This window comes from Sturnira hondurensis, unplaced genomic scaffold (assembly GCF_014824575.4).
Source record: "Sturnira hondurensis isolate 20B ecotype Veracruz unplaced genomic scaffold, ASM1482457v3 Scaffold0002640, whole genome shotgun sequence".
In the NCBI taxonomy this organism is placed as follows: domain Eukaryota; kingdom Metazoa; phylum Chordata; class Mammalia; order Chiroptera; family Phyllostomidae; genus Sturnira; species Sturnira hondurensis.
Genome location: NW_028075271.1, coordinates 2400473 through 2421444, shown reverse-complemented (window position 1 = coordinate 2421444; position 20972 = coordinate 2400473). Strand labels below are relative to the sequence as shown.

The 20972-nt window shown below is 50.6% G+C and overlaps 2 protein-coding genes across 2 annotated transcripts; both read right to left on the bottom strand.

The window, feature by feature from the left end:
* Window positions 1-1667: 1667 nt before the first annotated feature.
* LOC118983274 (carbonyl reductase [NADPH] 3) lies at window positions 1668-8950 on the bottom strand. The gene is made up of 3 exons (XM_037040613.1): window positions 8391-8950; window positions 6514-6621; window positions 1668-2148 (listed from the first exon to the last, which is right to left on the bottom strand). Exons 1-3 carry the CDS (start codon window positions 8677-8679, stop codon window positions 1712-1714), a joined length of 834 nt encoding a protein of 277 aa, XP_036896508.1. The 5' UTR covers window positions 8680-8950; the 3' UTR covers window positions 1668-1711.
* An 8837-nt stretch (window positions 8951-17787) lies between these two features.
* On the bottom strand, window positions 17788-20751 carry LOC118983273 (carbonyl reductase [NADPH] 1). Its single transcript, XM_037040612.1, has 3 exons — window positions 20368-20751; window positions 19024-19131; window positions 17788-18347 (listed from the first exon to the last, which is right to left on the bottom strand). The coding sequence occupies exons 1-3, from the start codon at window positions 20654-20656 to the stop codon at window positions 17911-17913; spliced, it is 834 nt and encodes a 277-aa protein (XP_036896507.1). The 5' UTR covers window positions 20657-20751; the 3' UTR covers window positions 17788-17910.
* Between the last annotated feature and the right edge of the window lie 221 nt (window positions 20752-20972).

The window sequence follows — 20972 nt, the reverse complement described above, 5'->3', positions numbered from 1 at the left end:
GTAGAAAGAAAGGGACTGGCCTGTTTGCTTCCTTGTGCCCTTCCTGTCTGCGATTGCATCAGGCCCGCCTGAGGGCACTGCAGGGTCACTGCCCGGGTCACACCAAGCACCAGGCTCTGCAGGCCAGCTGCAGAGAAAGACCAGCATGGAAAAGGGATTCAGGAAATTCATCAAAAATCATTAAAATGTTTCCAGAGCCAGACATGAAGTCATTAAAATGTCTTAGGAGCTGTGGTCCGAGACGAACATAAGAGCATGCTGGATTTGGTCAGGCAAGTCTGTAAGACGTGAAGTGGGACAAACGCGAGCTGGTTGGGACTCAGGCTCCACTCTGCCGAAGGGGATGAGAAAGTGAGGTGGGGGCTGAGAGAGCCGGCCCAGCGCCTTGCCGTGCTGCTGCTGTAAGCTCGAGAGTCGGGGAAAATAAATACCTCGCACCCTGTGGCCGACCAGAAATAACAGGGTCACCTGTGTCACCCTGGTCCCCCAAATAAAGGAAAGCTTAAGCATTTTCATCCCTCACTGATTCTCAGGTGGAAAACAGGGTGACCCCTTTCTTCTGCAATTGTCAGGTGCTGCGACCTTTATGGTCACCCCCAAGTGACAGGGTTGCTGTTCACCGCCCCCCCCCCCCCCCCCCCCCACCCCCCCCCCCCCCCCCGCCGTGAACAGCACACCCTGAACCAGGCGAATGTGGGCTTTCTTCCCTCCATGTGGCGTCTGTCATGAACCTATTGTGTCTGTGCTGGTCATCCCCACTTTGGTCTAGACTGCTTTGCAGACTTTCTTCACAAGTTTATTTCTTCTCGTTAGCAACATCTTTTGGTCTCCAAGTCTTTTATCTACAGGGTATACACAGAACCCATGAGGCTGGTTGCAAAATTCATCTGACTTGAAAGCAGTGAACATGGAGTTGCCTGTGGTCAGGGAGATGGCCAACGGGGCCCCGGAGGCCTCTGCAGAATTGCCCCGGGCTCAGTGCACAGGGGAGTGGAACGGGTTAAGGAGGGGATGTCTGTATCCGTGGGAGCCAAGAGCTGGTCTGGACAAAGATGCCCACGCAGGAACCAGATCAAAGAAGTGGTGTGGCTGCCTTGCAAACAATCTGGGGAGAACACCGAATGCAAACCCTAAAAGAAAAACCCATTATGGAAGAAATGACATCCCAGCCAAAAAAAGAAAGACATTCCTCCTGAGTCCTGGAAGCCACATATACCATTCTTGTACTCCGTTAAGTACAAGAATGAATTAAAATACACTCCCATACAACAAACAGAATGAGAGACAAAAGCAGGGGTGTAGAGCTAAGGCACAGAGTCACCGCCCGAGAGACACCAGGGCACAGCTGGAGGGCCTGTGACCTCTCGCTTTCCTTAGACCAGGGTGCTCAGCGTGGTTCTCAGCAGCAGCAGCAGCAGAGAACCCAGGGAACCTGGGAGGAATGGCCATTCCCGGGCTCCGGCTCTGGGCCGTGGTGTAACACGCCCCGAGGTGAATCTGCTGCCCTCGACCATGTGGCCACCACAGGACTGGCTCCTCCTCTCAGGCTCGAGTCTGGGCACAGCCTATCAGCCAGACTGAGTCCCGAGCCAGACCCCTCTCCCTGGGCAACCCTAACAGACACTTATGAAGGACAGAAACACAGCAGACCATGACCCCAGAATCCATTCACTTGTTCCATTTATTGAGCATTTAGCACCGAAGAAGGCATTCACCAGTGCTGGACGACTTTGTCATGGACTAGCTGGCCGTGAGGCTCGGTGGCGTCTGGGGGCAGGAGGGCCAAGTAGACAGGGGTCTCAGCCCCCTCCTCCACAGTCCTGGAGCCATAATCCCCGGCCATGTCTGTCTTCACCCAGCCGGGGCAGCAGGCGTTCAGCAGAATCCTGTCGGCCTTTCTCTTCTCATCCAGGCACCGGGCCAGGATTCTTGATAAGACCGTGACCCCCAACTTGGACACCCCGTAAGCCGAGCTGGGCCAGCCCTCCCTCTCGTGCACTTCATTCCGGGCATCCTCCACGAACTTCTTCATGAGATCCACCAGGTCCTCCTCTGTGAGCGTCTCGGAGCGAAACTTCTCCTGCAGGTCTTCGCTGCAGCTCTCCAGAGCTCGGGACCCCTGCAGGCTGCTGATGTTCACCACTCTGCCTGCAACAGGGTGACACAAAATGAGGGCACGTCACACAATCCTTGGATGACTGTGCCAACGATGGACTGTGACTTAGTGATGCTGAGGGCTCAATTGCTGATTAAAAATCATGACTCTAGAAGGCACTAATGGGGTTTTAATGTTGTCGTTTTTTTTGTCCTATTCTCTTAAAGGGAAGAGGTGCTCCCATCAGGCATCGGGGCTAAAGAGCAGCGATGCCCTATTCAGTGAGGAGGTCTGCAGAAGAATCAGCACCCCACTCTCCTCCCACACTCTCCAGGGGCTTCTGAACCTGCTTTCCTAGGGATAGCACCTTCACCCTGAACTTTAAAGCTCTCCATCGGTTTGCACAATTTCCTAGGGTCCGGCTGTGCCTTGGGGATGACCCTTGTCATACTTTCACATGTGGGGTGGCGCTGATTCCCACCCTGGTTGTGATTTTCCTTACATTTTAAGTGGTTGTTAATACAAAATTAAATATAATGAATGAGTTAATGTTCATAATAACAATAATTCACAGCTACTAAAGACACAGTTCTGTTCATAAACACAAATATGCAGGCCCAAATTATAAAACAATTTGAAGTGTTGGTGGAAATCCAAAAATCAGGAAATGTGTGAGTTTACACATTTCATCCAACAGAAAAACAGCAGTTTGGGAGGGTGCTTTTCTCAGAATTTTTCTGAGTGCATCCCCATTGCATGCCATAGCGTAACTGGATTTTACTTCCTTTTCCGAGCGGCATTCCCCACACGCACACAGCCCCATGTGGAGGTGGCTCACTCTGCCCCTGAATGAGAGCTCCCTGGCCCCCAGGTACCTGAGACTCTCAGTGTTTTCTCTCTTTCCTTCCTTCATTACTTCTCTCCCTCTCTATCTGGTCACTTCCCAATTTTAAGTTCTACTGAAACCTACAGAGAAGTTGCAAGAATAGGTCAACAAACGCCCACATACCCTTCATCTAAGTTACCAATAGTTAACATTTTCCCGCACTTAAGACATTTATCATGGCACGACGCTACTATCTAAAGCAGGGATTTTCATCCCGTGGGCTGCAAGAATTTTTAAAACAGACACTACCTATTCAGTCAGGGGCACTGACCTCTTTTCCCTTAGTTGTCCGATAAAAAACGATGACAGCCAACACAGCAACAGCCATCTGGTGTGAGCGCCCTGTCTCGAACCTTAAATACATAGGCCATCTAACTGAGCTGCAGCTTATTGGTCATGTGGTATAGTAAGGTTGTGTCTGATTGGCTAATTCATGGTACCAGAACTCGTTATACACAAGTATAGACACCTGAGTTTTTAAAAAGTCATTTTCAAGTGTACTGGCTGGGGTGGCTCAGTTTGTTGGGCGTCATCATGCAAACTGAAAGGCCACAAATCCTGGTCACAGCACACGCCTGGGTGTGGTCCCCAGTCAGGGTGCGTGCAGAAGGCAACTGATTGACGTTTCTCTCGTCAATATTTCTCTCCCTCTCTTTCTCCCTCCCTTCTCTCTCTCTGGAATCAATAAAAAAGAAAAACTAATTAAAGTCACTTTGAAACAAATAATATAGGTAATCACTATTTTTTTGTAAATCAATAAACATTATACCCATTTTTGCCAGATTGGCAAAAAGCCTATTTCTGGCGTGCCGCAGAATTTCGGTAATTAGACGGTATGTGCTGGGAGATGAAAGGGTTGAAACCCGCTGCTCTGAGGGTAATGAATCACATGGCCCAGCTGTCTCAGGCATCTTCCTTTTTAGGTTCGCGATTGCTGCCATCCAGGTTCCAGTATGAGGTCATGGCTGGCATGTAGTTGTCAATCCTCTTCAGTCTACTTTCCTCTAGGGAACTTGACCTTTTTGAAGACTCTGGTCTAGGCCATGATTTCGCAGTATTTCCCCCGGTTTGGATTGGCCTGATGTTTTCGTGGTTAGGCCTGGAGTGCTACATTGGGGATGCCGTGTTCCTCACTACTTTCTAAACAGTTTTGGTCTCAGTCACTTGGCTGCTACTGGGAATTAAATTTAAAAGGGAAAGAAAGAAAAGAAAAACAAATTGCTGGAACGACTCTGTGCCTCTACCGGAAATAAACCTAAGGGGAAGAAGTGTCCTCTTTGCTCTGAGGGCACACCTCTGGGAGAGGCCAAGGGGTGACTGTCCCAATAGCCGGATGCGTCCCCATCAGCCCTGAGAAGGGCTGCACCCTCACTGCCTGCACGCCCCCTGCTGAGGGCGAGGTAGGTGCTGCATAGGCCCAGAAACACCTGCCTCTTTTGGAACAAGTGGGCAAGCGGTTCCCCCTAGTGGCTTGGTACTTGCTTAATCTACTCACTCAGAGTCTGGAAATAATAAGCAAGGGAATAACTTTCGTTACAGTGGTATAATAGACCTAAACAAAAAAGGGGCTTTTAAACCAGGAAAGAAGCAATCCCCTAAAAATCAAGAAGCAAGAATACTCAGCATTTTGCCTTCCCAGTAAACGTGAGGTTTACTGAAAAGTGACAAGTATTCCCAACGTGTTGTAAAGCAGAGATTCTGCTCTGGGAAATGCTGGTCAGATGCGTTGAAGACAGTGATTCACCTGTTCTGGGCTGATCCCTGAGCCCCACCCTCCTCAGCGCCTTCTTTGTTCTTTTCAAAACGGCGTGGTCTGCAATCATTCAGCGCCACAACAATTACTCCCCTGGAATTAATTATCTGATTTGATTGAGGGGTGCGGTCAGGAAAATTGGATACTGTTTGCCAGCTCTATTATTCCCACCCGGCTGTGCTCACTTCTATGGACCTCGATTTCCTTCTCTGAAAGTGAAGGTGTAGGAACGTAATTTCTCCAGGAGCTTGCAAGCTTTCCAGATAATTCCACGATTCAAAAATCCGGAGGGAGAAGACGTCCTGGTACTTGGCTAAGAGACATCCCTACAATGAAGTCCTGCGCAGTGGTAAGAAAGCTCTCTGTCCTGATCAGGAAGAGCCCCAGACAGAGTAAGTGAAGACAACACCGTGGCAAACATTATACTCAACGTTCCCTTTTGTGTAAAAAAAAAAAAGCAAAAATATGCAGTTAGGTTTGCTTAGATTTGCATTCAAAACCCCATTCCCTAGGCCCTGGGCCCAAGGCATCCGTCTACCAGCACCTGCAGCTCTCCTTGGGGGTTTCCCGTGATCCCTCCCAAGAAGCCAATAAAAGGAATTTCCCAGGGAGGCTGGAGCCGGGACCTGGGCAAACTGCGGGGAGGGTGGCGGTACAGATACAACTCTCACCGGGCAACTTGTCCGATTTTAAGGCTTTTCCACTACGAATCATCTTTATTCAAATAGTTAAATTTAAAAAAAGATTTTATTTATTCATTTATAGAGAGAAGGAAAAGGAGGGAGGGAAACATCAATATGTGGCTGCCTCTCGTGCGCCCCCAACCAGGCACCTGGCTCACAACCCAGGCATGTGTCCTGACTGGGAATTGAACTGGTGACCCTTCGACTCACAGGCTAGCGCTCAACCCACTGAGCCACACCAACCAGGGCTCGACACGTTAACATTTAAAAAGTACACTTGTAATAAGAACCGGAGAATTGTTTTCCTTAGAATGCAGTAGGCTTTTTGGAAAAGAAAATCCTCAGGGAAGCAGGCCGCCACCCCCACTCACTCACTCACTCATCGAGCCCAGCTGTGATAGAAACCAGTGACTTTGTGAGTGACGGTTTCCCCGCTGGCTCTCTGCTCCGAGGGCCTGACGGTCTGGGCCCACGATATGCCCAGCACTCAGAGTAGCAACTGGGTTGTGGTAGGCACACAACAAATATTTGTGGACAACGTAATTAAAGTTATCTATTGAATACTCTGGAATGTGGGCAAGATATTGTTGAATAAAGAAAATTTCCTTTTTTTTTAAACCAGCAATAAGCACACTTTGCATAAACCTCATTGGCTACAATACTTGGCAAAGCTGAGAGAAAACTTTCTTGGGGGTGTTCTGAAGCAGCCCGCCGAAGTTTGGTAGGAGAAGAAAGGAATACAAGGAAAAGCATATCAATGCTGGAGCAGATTCGACCCCCCAGGCCCCCAGATGACATGGGCGTGGCCCTGTCACTTTGGGGAGCTGGAGGAGGACTCATGGAGGTTGCAAAAAGGCAGGACTTTTGAGACTTGCAACACCGTATGGTTCTAGGGTTGAGTTTGTGGTATGGGAGACCAGAGAGCACGGCCATGTGTCATACACACCTTTTAAAGCTAAAGCTAAGGGGTGTTTGGGTGAGGAGCCAGATACACTACAAAAGGACGTTTACTGTTTCCCCCACAGAAAAATAGCGCCCCCGGCTGATTCTTTGGGGAAGCACAGACGCAGCTGGACAGTCCACACACCGGACTCACCGTGCGGCTTCATTATCGGCAGTAATTCGGTGCAGACATTTCTCGTAGCAAAAAAGTTTGTCTTCAGCGTTATCTCAGCCTGAATGTCAAAGGGTGTTGGGTCGTCAACTTTGGAAAACAGCAAACAGAAAAAAAAAATCAGGCATTTCCCCCTGGAACTCTGATAATAAAGTTGATCTTATCTGTCATTAAAGGGGGAAAAAAGCTAACTTTACAATTTTTAAACCGGTAGGTCGGTGGTTCTCCAACTTCAACCACACCTCTGAACCGCCCGCAGGGCTCCTTAAAGCAGCTTTGGGGGCCACGCCCCCGGAGTCTGGATTGCGTTCCCAGGTCACCTTACAACTACTGTTCTGCGTGCGAGCCGGGCTTTGAGGGCAGCTTNCAAAGGGTGTTGGGTCGTCAACTTTGGAAAACAGCAAACAGAAAAAAAAAATCAGGCATTTCCCCCTGGAACTCTGATAATAAAGTTGATCTTATCTGTCATTAAAGGGGGAAAAAAGCTAACTTTACAATTTTTAAACCGGTAGGTCGGTGGTTCTCCAACTTCAACCACACCTCTGAACCGCCCGCAGGGCTCCTTAAAGCAGTTTTGGGGGCCACGCCCCCGGAGTCTGGATTGCGTTCCCAGGTCACCCTACAACTACTGTTCTGCGTGCGAGCCGGGCTTTGAGGGCAGCTTCTCAAATGTGCGCCGGCGGAGGGGGCTCCTGGCGGAGGGGGCTCCTGGACTCTGTTAAAACGCAGCTCGCGATTCAGCAGGTGTGGGGCAAAACCTTAAGTTCTGTGATCGCAGCCGGCGCCCGGCGTTGCAGGTGCTGCTGGACGCCGCCTGCAGCTGGAGGGGCAGGGCTCCCCGCGGACCTCCACCGCAGCACGGTGTTCCCCACCTGCAGTGGGGCAGCCGGCTGTTTATCCAGGATTTCCGTCCCTCCCCCACCAGTCCCTCAGCCGTAGGCCGCCCGGGGTGTCAGCCCTCCTCACCCCGCTGTGCTCGGGGAGAGAGCCCGCAGACTGAGTTGCAGGGGTGCGCGCACAGCCATGGCCACTCCTCAAGGCCAAGGGCATGAAAACTTCTGCCCAATAGTTCCTTTTACTCGGTTCTGCCTCTGGGTTTCCCTTCTCCTTTAGGTTCTGAGTGGGGCCGGCCTGTTACTTCTTTTTACCCGCAGCACGATGGCAGCTCGGTAACTTTCTTCACTGAGCAATAGAGTAAGTGATCGCCTTGATTTCCGTCCCTCCCCCACCACCCCACGTATCGAAGATGCTGCTTAAAACCACCCTTGTATGTTTTGATAAACACAAGTTCCCTGGGGGAGGGAACGGGCGCCCTTCCTTCCTGCCAGAGCCTGTCAAAGCTCTCCATTATACAAAGTCCCGAGTCCAGAAACGTGCAAGAGCGCGCTAAGTGTGTCTCAGATTCATTTCCTGCCTGGGGCAGATGGCCCCGGGCATTTGTGAATATGCGCTTTCAGGAAAGCCAAAGCCCAAATTGAGCTTGGAGACCCTTCTCGGAGAAAACGTTTCTGGCTTTAGACGGAAAGCTGATGAGCTAAGCAGGGCGTGGCCCCCTCTCAGGAGGCCGTTTACTTGTTGCAAACCGAAGCAGCTGACAGTTCGGCGGGGGCCTCGCACAGGCCCACACAGGCCGCCGGGAGGGCGGGGCGCGTTGTGCCCTGTACCCAGGCCCCTTTGGCGCTGAGCGAACCTCTTCAGCAACTCTGGGAAGAGAAAACGCGCCACAGGAGGTGAGGGCGGAGGGCATCCCGAGGGGCATACGCTGCCCTTCTTGGTCGCTCAAGTGGATGGGTGGGGGCACCTGCGTCTCGCAGCCCCGCACCCTTGGGCACCCAGGGACCTCCCACTCCCACACCTACACTTGAAGGCGATGCCCGCGTTGTTGATCAGCACGTTGAGCCCCCCGTATTCCTTGCGCAGAAAGTCCCGCAGGGCGCGGATGCTCTGCAGGTCGTCGATGTCCAGCTGGTGGAAGCGCGGGCTCAGGCCCTCGGCCTGCAGCTGCTGCACCGCCGCCTGACCCCGTGCCGCGTCCCGCGCCGTGAGCACCACGTCCCCCGAGAACTGCCGGCACAGGTCCCGCGCGATGGCGAAGCCGATGCCCTTGTTGGCTCCAGTGACCAGCGCCACGCGGCTGCAGGACGACATGGCTGCGCGGGGGGTGCGCGGGGCACGTGTGCAAAGAGTGGATCGAGCTGGAGGGCACGGGGGGCACCCTTTTCAGAGACCCGGTCACAGTCAGAGAGGCCTCACAGAACTGAGCTCTGGGATTCTGTGCTGGACTTGAGCAACGAGGCCGCGGCCTCGGTCCCTCCCTCCAAGGAGGGGCCTTCTTTTCCCAAGCTTTCGTATTGCCGGATTCCTGGGCCCGCCCCCTCCTCGAGCCGCGAGCTCCTGGAGACTGCTCTGAGCCCAGCTGTCCCGCGTCTGTCCGTGGAGCGGCCGTGGTTCTTCCAACACCTCAACGTGATGGGGTGATGGGTAGCTAGGGTCTAGAGATCCTGGCAGTTGGACTGAAAAAACTATTTTAGGAGAAACACAGAAAAAACAGTGCTTGAGTGTTTTTCTTGGGTATGCGCCCAGTATCCCTTGTAAGATGAGAATGTACACTTTTTCCTTAAAACGCAATGAAATTATTTAGACATGGTAACAGCTTCTGGGTACGTAGGTATCGTTGCTTGCTTAGGAGCAACACAGCAGAGAGAGCAAAGTGGTCCTTTGAGTAGACTTACAGGTGTGCGACAGGGCACCTCGCTCTGCGAGATTCTCTGGGCGCCCCCAAGTGGAAGGGACTGGCTATGAAGCTCTTACCGTATGTTGTCTTTTTTAAAAAAATATATATTATGCCATTACAGTTGTCCCATTCCCCCCCTTTACTCCCCTCCACCCTGCACACCCCTTTCGTTCATGTCCATGTGTCACAGGTTCTTTAGATTCTATATTTCCCACACTACTCTTGCCCTCCCCCCTGTCTATTTTCTCCTCACCGTCTATGCTACTTATTTTCTGTACCTTCTCCCCCCTTCTCCTCCTCCCACTCCCCTGTTGCTAACCCTCCATGTGATCTCCATTTCTATGGTTCCATTCCCGATCTAGCTGTCCTCTTAGTTTGCTTTTGTTTTAGGTGTGGTTGTTAATAACTGTGAGTTTGCTGTCCTTTCACTGTTCATATTTTTCATCTTTTTCTTAGATAAGTCCCTTTAACATTTCATATAATAAGGGCTTGGTGATGATGAACTCCTTGAATTTGACCTTATCTGAGAAGCACTTTCTCTGCCCTTCCATTCTAAATGAAAGCTTTGCTGGATAGAGCAATCTTGGTTGTAGGTCCTTGGATTTCATGACTTGGAATACTTCTTTCCAGCCCCTTCTTGCCTGTAAGGTCTCTTTTGAGAAATCCACTGACAGTCTAATGGGAACTCCTTTGTAAGTGACTGTCCCCTTATCTCTTGCTGCTTCTAGAACTCTCTCCTTCAACACCCTATAATCCGGATGTTGGAATGTTTAAAGATGTCCTGGAGGTTCCTAAGTCTGTCCTCTTTTTTTTTTTTTTTTTTTGAATTCGTGTTTCTTCCTTCTTTTCTGTTTGGTTTTTTCTTTCTTCCTTCTGGTCCACTCCCTTGATTTGAGTCCCAGTTTCCTTTCCATCACTATTGGTTTCCTGTGCATTTCCCTTCATTTCAATCAATTTAGCCTTCATATGTTCCTCTAATTTGTGGTTAAAATCAACCAATTCTGTGAGCATCCTATCACCAGTATTTTAAACTGTACATCTGAAAGTTTGGCTATTTCTTGGTTGCTTAGAATTATAGGCTCTGGGGCTTTGATCTGTTCTTGAGTCATAATGTTTGGTCTGTTCACACCTGTTATGTTTGAGGGGCGGAGCCTTAGGTGTTCACCAGGGCGTGGGGACTCAGTGGCTGGGTCCTGACAATGTATGTGGGGGCAGGGTCACAGAGGGAAAAAAATGGTGTTTTGCTCCGCTCCATGCTCTCTAAGATTTCTGTCCCCTCTGCAGCTTCCCACAAGCAAATTGGGCCCCTCTGGTGCTGGTTCCCAGGTGTGTGGGCCTGTGTACCCTCCAGGACCCTGTGGGTCTCTCCAACAAACTCTCTGTGAGCCTGGGAGCCTCTCCCGGCCCCTCGACCCCAAGAAAGTCTTTCCAGTTGGTGCTTTCAGGCTCTAATTCCCGTCGCTGGGTCCCTACCCTGAGCGGTCTGTCTCACTGTTCACTCCTTCGCTTGGTTTATCTGCGTGCGAATGTGTGACCATAGTCAGCCAGCCACCCTGCGCCCTCACTGGGTCGGCCCACCACGCCAAGCCTGGGATCCACCAACCGCCTCCGCCTCCTGGGTCGGTCGGACCCAACGGTCTTTCCAGCCTGACCGCGCTCCGCAGCTGCCTCCGCCCCTCTTACCAGTCTGGTTGGGTGGTTCGTTGTTGTCGGACTTCCGTACAGTTCAATTTTCACTGCTTTGGCTGCGTTTTTGTTTCTAAAACTTAGCTGTCTTTAAATTTAGTTGTGTTAGCGGGCACAGTGTTTCCACCTAAGCCTCCATCTTGGCCGGAAGTCATGTGTTAAGTCTTTTACTGGAATGTCTTTTTTTGATCCTTTCATAACTCCTAGGGGTGCCAAGTATCCGCGTTTAAGGTTTGCCCAAGGTGATATGAATACTTTTGTTTTCTCCCAGTGAAATCTGCGTACCCACAAAATTCAGCTGAAAAGGAAATCTCAAAGGTGTGTCAAGGTATGGATAGGCAATGAGAACTCCCCCACCCACCTTCCTTATTGTAACCTGAGAGTGGTTGATCCCAGGGTGTTTCCTGGTGGCTGATGGATTTACAGGCAGTTTTGATCTCATCATGACTCAGCCTTTCCCAAGCGCTGCTGGCTAAGCTGCCAGCTTGTCACTTTGATTTCACCTCCTCCATCTAGGCAAGAGGTGAGAGGTCAAGAAGGCAGCACCTGCTATGTGGCAGACCCCAAGTGTGGCTCATCCAATACTCCCCCCCCCCAAACTGCGGATTACTTGGAATTCTATTTTAAAGCTACAGGGCTATTCAGCTTTTCTATTTCTTCTTGACTGAGTGTAATTCATGCTTTTCAAAAAAGTAATATATTTCAGGTAAGTTGTTGATGCTGTTGATATGAAAGTGCTCATCCCATGCCCTTATTACCCCCGTTCCTAGTGGTGCTGATGCCATGCTCGCATTTGTGACATTGCTAATTTGTGTTGTATTTTCTTTTCCTGGTCTGTCTGGCTAGAGGTTCACCATTTTTTTGCTCTTTCTTAAGGCAGCATCAGCTTTTGGTTTCACTGATATTTTTCTCTCGTGATGTTACATTTTTGTTCTAATCTTCATTTCCTTTCTTTTGCTCATGTTGGATTTTATTTACTTTGTCTAGTTTTTTTACCATGGAAGCTGAGGCCATTGATTTGGGATCTTTCTTCTTTTCTACTATAAGCATTAAGGGCTGTTATTTTCCTTTAAGTACTAAGTTAGTGGCAATTCATAAACTTGGAGATGTTTTGTTTCAATTTCAATCACTTTAAAATACTTTCTAATATGCTTTAATGTCTTCTTTGCTTACGGGTACTTAGAAGTATATTTTTTTATTTTCCAACTGCTTTGGGATTTTCTACAATCTTGCTGTTATTGACTTCTAATAACTTAATTCCACTGTAGTCAGAGAACATATTAAGCCTGTGTATTTTTTTGATAATTCATTTTCCTACAGACGACCCCTTCAAACCACCTAGGTTTGTATTTATGACAAGAAGTTACCATCCAAATGTTATAATCACAGTGGTCTCCTGCTTTAGCGATTTCTGAAGTTCTTTTGTCCACTGGGTCTCTGCTATGTGATCGAAACCCTGGTGACCTCCAGGCGCCAGTGCCTGCACGGATCTGTACAACAGACGGAGAGAATGAGCACGGCAGGATCTCTCGGAGCGGACTTAGGAGTAGGCCGTGGGCTGCTGCCTCAAAGTCAGAGTGGCCTGTAGGGCCACTGGAGTAAACTTTCAGTTTTATTCCAGTTCCTGTTCCTTTTCAATTACTGTTGCTTTTTGGTTTGCTTATTTATCCAGCTGCTTCCCAAGCAGACTTCATCTTTTTTATTTTTATTTTTTCTTTACCTCCCTCCCTTCATTCACAGGCTCATCTGTGAAGACTTAAGTTTTCCCAGCTTTGGATGGTAACTGCTTTTGGAAACTGTAGTTACAAGAGAATTGTTGCCCAAGATTCAGAATTTTTGAAAAAAGATTTTATGTATTTATTTTAGAGCAACAGGAAGGGAGGGAGACAGGGAGAGAAGCATCGCTGCCTGACAGATACATTGATTGGTTGCCTCTCACAGGCCCTCATCTGGGGACCTGGCCCGCAACCCAGGTATATACCCTGGCTAGGACCTGAACCGGCAACCTTGCCATCTGCAGGCCAGCACTCAGTCCACTGAGCCACACCAGCCTGGGCCAGGTTCTACTGCTAATTCTAAGTTCTCTTGCAATTTCCACCACATCTGCAGTTACTTCCTCCACTGAATCTTGTACCACCCCCCAACAAAGTTATCCATGAGGGCTGGAATCAACTTCTTCCAAAGTCTTGTGAATGTTGGTGTTTTGACCTCTTCCTGTGAATCACAATCTTCTCAATGGCATTTAGAGTGGCTAATCCTCTCCAGGAGGTTTTCAATATCCTTTGCCCAGGATCATCAGAGAAATCACTGTCTGGGGCATCTCTATCTAGCCTTACAAAAAGTATTTCTTAAATAATGAGGCTTGAACGCTGAAACCACCCCTTGGTCCATGGGCGGCAGGGTGGATGTTGTGTCGGCAGCCACAGCATTGACCTTGTCATACGTCTCCATCAGAGCTCTCGGGTGGCCAGGTGCACTGTCAGTCAACAATAAGACTTTGAAAGAAAGACATCATTTTTTAATTTTTTCTGAGCAGTAGGTCTCAGCATTGGACTTAACTTATTCAGGAAACAGTTTTGTAAACGGACACAAAGTCATCCAGACTTTGTTCTTCCGTTTCCAGAGCCCAGGCAGGGAAGATGTAGCAAACACCTTCTTAAGGGCCCTGAGATTTTTGCAGTGATGCATGAGAAGTGGCTCGAACTTAAAGTCACAGCTGCCTTAGCCCCTAACAAGAGGGTCGGCCTGTCCTTGGGTGCTTTGAAGCCAGACACTGACCTCTGCTCTCTAGCTAGGGAGGTCCTTGATGGCATCTTCTTCCAAGGCGAGGCACTTTCGTCTACACTGAGAATCTGTAGTTGAGTGACACCGCCTTTGTGATTGCCTGAGCTGGTTTCCTGGGCAACCGGCTGCAGGTTCGACACAAGCGCTGGCTGCTTCCCTGGGAACCTGAGTGTTGCAGAGACGGCGTCTTTCCTTCAACCTCGTGAACCAACGTCTGCCGGCTTCCCGTTTCCTTCTGAAGCTTCTGCACCTCTCTTGGAGGAATTCCTACAAGGCTTGCTAAGGGCTGCACTTCGCAGCTGAAGGACTTTCCAGAGGATAGTGAGTGGACAGAGAGGACGGAGAATGCTCAGAAAAAAAGAGACGGAGAAGGGAGGACCCTTAGGAGGGTTTGCAGTTCTCCCGAGACAGCTGAAGGGGCGCTGTTGAGCTGGGGCGGAGGGGAGCTCTGGGAAGAAGCAGCAGAAAAACGCTTCTGACCGGGTAGTGGTTTCTAACTACGTCTGGCTTTGCTTTTCCCAACTCAAATCCGTTTTCCTCAAATAAACTCTTAATTTTTTGATATGCATTGGTTTCACTCTTAACATACTAAATAGTTCTGCAAAACCCAGTTTATGCTAGATCAAGTGCACTGACAAGGAGAATCCAATGGGGACAAAAACATGGAACACGTGTAGTGGCTTTACGGGGGGCCTAGCCGTTCTTCTAACCCGTCCGTACCCCACGCCGGCTCCTCCAAGTGTTAGGCAAACCTTCTGGTCCTAGTTCCGCGTCTGTTACGGAGGTTCTACGGTAAAATGCTCAGCGACCCTTGTGCTGGAGGACAGCCTCGGCGAAGGTCCAGGAAAAGGTCCTCTGAAAAGGTCTGGCCCTTTGCCCAGGGCCTTTGCTGGGGGTAATCCTGAACCTCTTGTCCTGCCCTGCCTGATAAGACCGTCCTGGTTTACTTGGGGGCTCAGGGTCAGGCCACACAATGTGGGTTGACAACATGATTCCAGTGCGGCCACTTGGTATCAGCTGGGACCTCTGGAGAACGATGGGCCACGTCTGTGTGACCCACTCTCCACAGAAACACCTGAAATCGAGGCCTGGGCGAGCTTCCCTGGTAGGCACTACTCTGTGTCACACACGTTGGCTGGATAAACCCGTGCTGTCCGCAGGACGTCCCGGGGATGGGACAACGGAGAGCTCCAGGCCTTCTAGACCCTGTCTGGTGAGAGTCGCCCCACCGTTGGTGTGAATCAGTCTGCATCTCCCAGAACACACTGCAATTTTGAGAATGCCGGCTTTCCTGAGTTCTGAGTCCTGGTAGTGATTATTGGACCTGAGGGTGGTCGTGGGGACCTCCTGAACTTGTAAAATCCAAGTGATATTTATTTCAGATATGCACAGTTGGTTTAGTGTCTAGAAACCAATGAATGTATCAGTAGCATAGAAAGAAAAGCCTATGTGATCTGATGTGGAAGATTTTAGGGGCGTAATGAATTGGTAGTGAAGGCCCCACTAACCCGAGTGAGATCACTCAGAGAAAGAGTTGGGTGGGAGGCTCGACATGGGACCCTCAGGGAACTCCAGCGTGTAAGGGGCGAGAGCAAGGACTGGCCTCTCTGACGTGACTTCTGAACAAGAGCTGAAGGATAAGAAAGAGCTGGTTATAGCCCTGGCCAGATAGCTTAGCTGGTCATTGCATCATCCCCATAGGTTGTAGGTTTGATCACTGGTCAGGGCACATATAAGAATCAACCAGTGAAAGCATAAATAAAACAACACATCTGTATTCCTCTGTCTCTGTCTGTCTGTCTCTGTCTCCCCTTCCTCTCTCTCTAAAATCAATTATAGAAACAGAGCTGGTTGTGCAAGACCAGTGTGACAGAGAGCATGGGTGACCCCCGGACACGTGTGTGCTGAGTCCTGAGGCTGGATGGCCCCTGGCCCAGCAGAGACACGAGGAGACCATGCCGCTGAGGAGGAGCAAGAGCAGAGGCCTGGAGGCGTGATCAGAGGCAGGCAGGCCGAGATCATTCCAGAAACTCGACGGCAAGGGCTCGTCAGACTTAACTTGGGGTTTTGTGACGGCAGGAGGTCCCTGTAGACATCTTGAGTACCAAAAGTTTGTTTCCATCATCTGTCCTGCTTGAATGTGAAACGGTGTGTGATCATCATCTCTCAGAGGAGAAGGTGAGTTAATAAATAGTATTCATGTGGAAAAATCCCAGAAAATTATGTAAAAATTTTTTTACAAGTAAAATCTGGTTAATTCAAAGTAATGTCTGGCTGTAGTTAATAGCATTGTGCCAATGTCAAAGTCACAGCTTGTTAATGTTTTGTAGTGTTGTATGCTGGTACTGTTCAAGAGGTTAGGTGAAGCAGGGAAAATGTGTACCATGTTTTGCAATTTCTTGTTTTTTCCCAAGTAAGTTAAAAATTCAACGAACTGCTCTAAAGTACAATCATAGAAAAATGTGCAAAAACCTGGAGGGGGTCCCTAAGACTCTGATCCCTGGGAACCAAAGACCCTTTGGTTGAAGGGCTTGCCAGTCCTTCCTAGGGGGCCTTTTCTAGGTCCCACAGGAACTAGAAAAGGGCTGTCCCAGCCCTCTGGCCAGTCCCCCTCGTGAAGGCTGTCTCCTCTCTGAGCCAGAATGCACTTGACAGATAAGATGCCTGCCTCACTGACCGGCGCACTGAGCCGCCCCCCGCCCCGCTCCCCCCCACCCCTTGCACAGGAAGTTGTGCGGGGCTTTGCTGCTCTGGTTCTCAGTATACAGCTGGCAGAAGCACGGGCTCACGCCCTCAGCCTGCAGCTGCTACACAGCCATCTGGTCCCCCGCCTCCTCCCATGTCCCCCAAGAACTGCTGGCACAAGAACTGCTGGCACAGGTCCTGCACGGAGGCAGAGCCGATGCCCTTGTTGGCTCTGCTGACCAGTGCCACACGAGTGTAGAATGACAAAGCTGGGTGTGGCGTCGGGGAACTTGCACAGAGCAAACATCGCTGGGGGCCACAGGGGTCGGGGATGTTGTCTTGCTCTGTGGGGACCCAGATAATCCGAGAAGCGGCACACAGCTGAGTTCTGGGATCCAAGGCTGTGACTTCTAGACACAGAGGCCCGCCTCTGTCCCTCCCTCCACGGAAGGGCTGAACGTGCCAGGTTTACTAATGCCACCACTCTTGTCTGCCCCTTCCCACACCCGTGATGCACTTTTGTCCCAAGCAGAACACACAGCCTTATTTGATCCCAGCTCTGAGCCCAGCAGTGAACAGAGCGGAGAGGGGCGTGCCCCCCAAACACACTGGTTCGTGCTGATAATCGAGGGCTAGAGACTGATGGCTGTTGAACCGAAGAAACTATTTCAGGAGAGCCCCAAAAGTACAGAGTCATGCAGGGCAATTATTCTGGGCTTGGGCCCATAATCCACTGCAGCCTGGAAATGTTGCTTTTTCCCAGAACGCGATGAGATACCAGACATAGTAAGTGATTCTGAGGACATACAATAGACCCACATCCTTTCCTATTACAGAAATCAGTCCTGTGATTACTTCCAGTGTGGGCAGGGTTCCTCTTGCTGAGGACGCCCAGTGTGCCCCCCAGTGGAAGGTGTGGCTGAAGGCCCCTTTAATTTGTGCTAAGCCATCCAGAGTGTGTGTCATGGTTACATAACCTCTGTTTGCTTCAAGAGCCTGTGTTTTGTTGTGGTTTCTGGTCATGGTTATTAGACGGATACACAAAACCGTGCCCCGATCACTGGTTATAAATGGCCCGGGGCTACTTTCATGCTGCCAACAGCAGATCTGAGTAGTTCTAAGAAAGACTGTGGCCTGCAGAGCTGAAAATATTTACTCTGGCTCTTTCTAGAAGGTCTGCTGCCCTTTCCTTGACTGGACGTTTGGGTGTGTTAGGTTTCTGAGCGACTCTGGCATGTAAGTGATGTGCACAGCGGGTCGACAGAGAGCGCCGTTTAATCCCCTGCAGGTTCTCACTCATCACTCTCATCCACTCCACTCTTTCGCCTCCTGCACCATGGAAAGAAAATCACAAGACTCACAGGATCAGTAGCCAACTCTAACAATATTTATGGGTTTTGGATAGAAATTACTTGACAGCCCACAGGTTCTTGTGGTCAATTCAGGACAGATACCGTAGTGGGGCCTGAGGAGGGAGCTATGAGAGGGGATCACCATTGCTTAACTTTCTTCTCCAAAACAAACTGTCCATGAGGTTCCTTAGCCTCTGGGGGCAAAAGGGCCAAATACACAGGGGTCTCTGCTCCTTCTTCTGGGCTTTTGGTGGCCGTGGGTCCAGCCATGTCAGTCCTCACCCACCCCGGACAGCAGGCGTTCAGGAGGATCTTGTCCCCTCCCCTGTTCTCACTCAGGTTCCTGGCGTAGATTCTGGACAGGACCGTGACACCAATTTTCGAGACTCCATAGGCGGTGCTGGGCCAGCCCTCCTTCTCGTGAACCCCATCCTTTGTATCCTGCACGAACTTTTTCATGAGCCTCACCAGCTCCTCCTCGCTGATGGTGTCACTCCGAAACTTCTGCTGCAGTTCTGGGCTGCAGTTCTTCAGAGTTCTGAGACTCACAGAGCTAGACACATTCACCACTCTGCCTAAAACACAGCAGAAATCATTACATACAGAGGCATGCACGAGAACCGTGGCTGCCAAATTTGCTGGGGTTTTGGACCAGGAAGCTTCCATGGAAGCAATTTCAAGTGTGCTATGAACATAAACAAAGACTGCCTCTATGAGTAAGGACACGAAGCAATTGAAGTTCCATTAATAAAAGGAAAATGGTCTGTCAGGGAACACGCTAAGGGGAATATCAACAGGTACTCATTGCATTCAGGAGCAGACATCTCCTTCTCCCCTAGGACTATTTTGAGGAACACCCGAGAATCTTATGGTTACCTGTGCAGGGCTCCATGAACAGGTGTCCACAGACCAACAAAGAGCAATTCTAAGGTAACAGACAACATCCGGTGGGGAAGGCTGCTACTCTGACCGGGGAGGTGGGGAGAGGGTAAAAAATTGGTTCAGGGGGCTGAACTGCACACTGTCTTGTCCATGGTTGGGGTCAGTAGGCAGAGGAGCAGGTGGTCAAGTGGAAGTGGGCGGCTGCGGTAATGCACGGGTGGACGACTGTTGACGAGGGACCCTTGCACCCCCTGCAGCACACAATGCCAAGGGCCACTCTCTCGGCCAGTGAGAGAGCGAAGACTGCAGGTGGTGACAGCGGAGGGTCCCGGAGGAAAGTGGACCGTGAGGGCTCCTCCTCGGACTCACCTTGGGGTTTCATGAGAGGCAGGAGCTCTGTGCAGACATCTTGGGTACCAAAAAAGTTTGTTTTCATGGTCACTTCTGCTTGAATATGAAACGGTGTGGGATCATTACCTTGAAGGAGAGAAGAATAGAGTTGGCACGTGTCAAAATCCCATAGAATAACGTGAATTTGTGTAGAACTGGCTCCTAGTAACAGCACTCTGCCAACGCCACGCTCCTTGCTCGATGCTGTTTGACAGTGTTGTGAGGTGGTAAGGCAGGAGGTGGTGAGGCAGGAGCAAACTCCAGAGACGCCCCCGGGCCAAGACAAAGGACAGGGACACAGGACACAGACCCTGTTCTAAGACTGGTTGTTCCCCCTCTCTGGAAAAGCTGAATCATGGTGACTCTTGAAAGCAGAGCATGCTACATGACCCCTGCTCCACTATAACAGCATTATAATAAACTCACATTGTGTGACCCCCTCTCTGGTGGCCAATCAAGGAAAATCATGGGAAACTACATGTGCAGTAGCTTTAAAGTAATACAACTACTTGTACATGCACAATAAAAGTCCTCCAAAAGCAGCCAGGAACATCGGCCCTATAAGAATAGAATCCCTCCGGCCCCTGAGGGCAATCTCTGCTAAGAGGTGACCAGCTCCCATGATCTGTGGAGTGCGCTATCGCTTAAATCTGCGCTCTCTCTTTCTGCTCTAAACTGTGTGTTCAGTTCAATTCTTTGTCCAAAATCACCAAGAACCTAGCTAACTGTGCCCACCTGTGAAAATGGTACCATTCTGGAAGGCTGGGTGAAGGGCGTACCATGGGATCTTTGGGAACAGGATTGTGCAGTTTTCTGGTCTACTTAAAAGCCATTCAAGCCCTGGCTGGTGTAGCTCAGTGGATGAGCTCGGGCCTGCGAACCACATGATCGCGGTTCGATTCCCAGTCAGGGCACATGCCTGGGTTTCAGGCCAGTTCCCAGCCGGGGACTCACAAGAGGCAACCGTACATTGAATTTCTCTCCCTCTCTCCTTCCCTTCCCCTCTAAATAAATAAAATCTTTAAAAAAAAAAAGCCATTCAGACTCACCCAACTGCTCTAAAGTCTAAACCTGGAGAAACTGTGACAACCTATAGATTCCCTGGCATCCAGAGCCAAGGGTTTCCAAACCAACAAAGCACTCAGGTTTCTCTTGCACTTTGATCTATGGGCACCCCTGTCCCCTCTCCCTCTTTCCTTGAGAGCCATTCTGCACCCCCATAGGTGCCAAGAGACCCACCGTGGAGATTCCCCGACGGATCCAGCCCAACCCCGGCTAGAGGTGCTGGGGTGACTCCACCCCTGCGACCACCCAGCCCCTCACCCTTGAAGGCGATGCCCGCGTTGTTGATCAGCACGTCCAGGCCCCCGTACTCCTTGCGCAGAAAGTCCCGAAGGGCGCGGATGCTCTGCAGGTCGTCGATGTCCAGCTGGTGGAAGCGCGGGCTCAGGCCCTCGGCCTGCAGCTGCTGCACCGCCGCCTGACCCCGTGCCGCGTCCCGCGCGGTGAGCACCACGTCCCCCGAGAACTGCAGGCACAGGTCCCGCGCGATGGCGAAGCCGATGCCCTTGTTGGCCCCGGTGACCAGCGCCACGCGGCGGAAGTACGACATGGCTCAATGTGGGATTCCTAAAGCACCTGCGTGGAGAGCGGCGCGCGATGTGGAGGCTAAACGGCAGCGCAACCCAGAGTGTGTGAGCCTGGTCTCGCGGCGCTCGGTGCCCAGCCCGACCGGCCTGGCGCGCAGGCGCAGGCCCCGCCCCTCAGGGCGTGGCCCAGGTTAACCGCCCAGGGGTGGGGAATGTGAACAACCGCGACCTGGCAAGTTTACAAAGGAGTCCAAGGCCGTTGGGTGCTGGACATTGTCCCTCCGCAGAGAATCATTCTGACGGGCCTTGTGACTACAGTCGGCTCCCGGAGGGTCTTTC

Excerpts from the sequence above, each read along its gene's own strand:
- LOC118983274 (XM_037040613.1), bottom strand. The coding sequence starts at position 8,679 with ATGTCGTCCTGCAGCCGCGTGGCGCTGGTCACTGGAGCCAACAAGGGC. Across the intron at positions 6,622-8,390 it reads CGCGGGCATCGCCTTCAAGT|TTGACGACCCAACACCCTTT; the intron begins GTAGGTGTGGGA and ends TGTTTTCCAAAG. Across the intron at positions 2,149-6,513 it reads GCCGATAATGAAGCCGCACG|GCAGAGTGGTGAACATCAGC; the intron begins GTGAGTCCGGTG and ends ACCCTGTTGCAG.
- LOC118983273 (XM_037040612.1), bottom strand. The coding sequence starts at position 20,656 with ATGTCGTACTTCCGCCGCGTGGCGCTGGTCACCGGGGCCAACAAGGGC. Across the intron at positions 19,132-20,367 it reads CGCGGGCATCGCCTTCAAGG|GTAATGATCCCACACCGTTT; the intron begins GTGAGGGGCTGG and ends CTCTCCTTCAAG. Across the intron at positions 18,348-19,023 it reads GCCTCTCATGAAACCCCAAG|GCAGAGTGGTGAATGTGTCT; the intron begins GTGAGTCCGAGG and ends GCTGTGTTTTAG.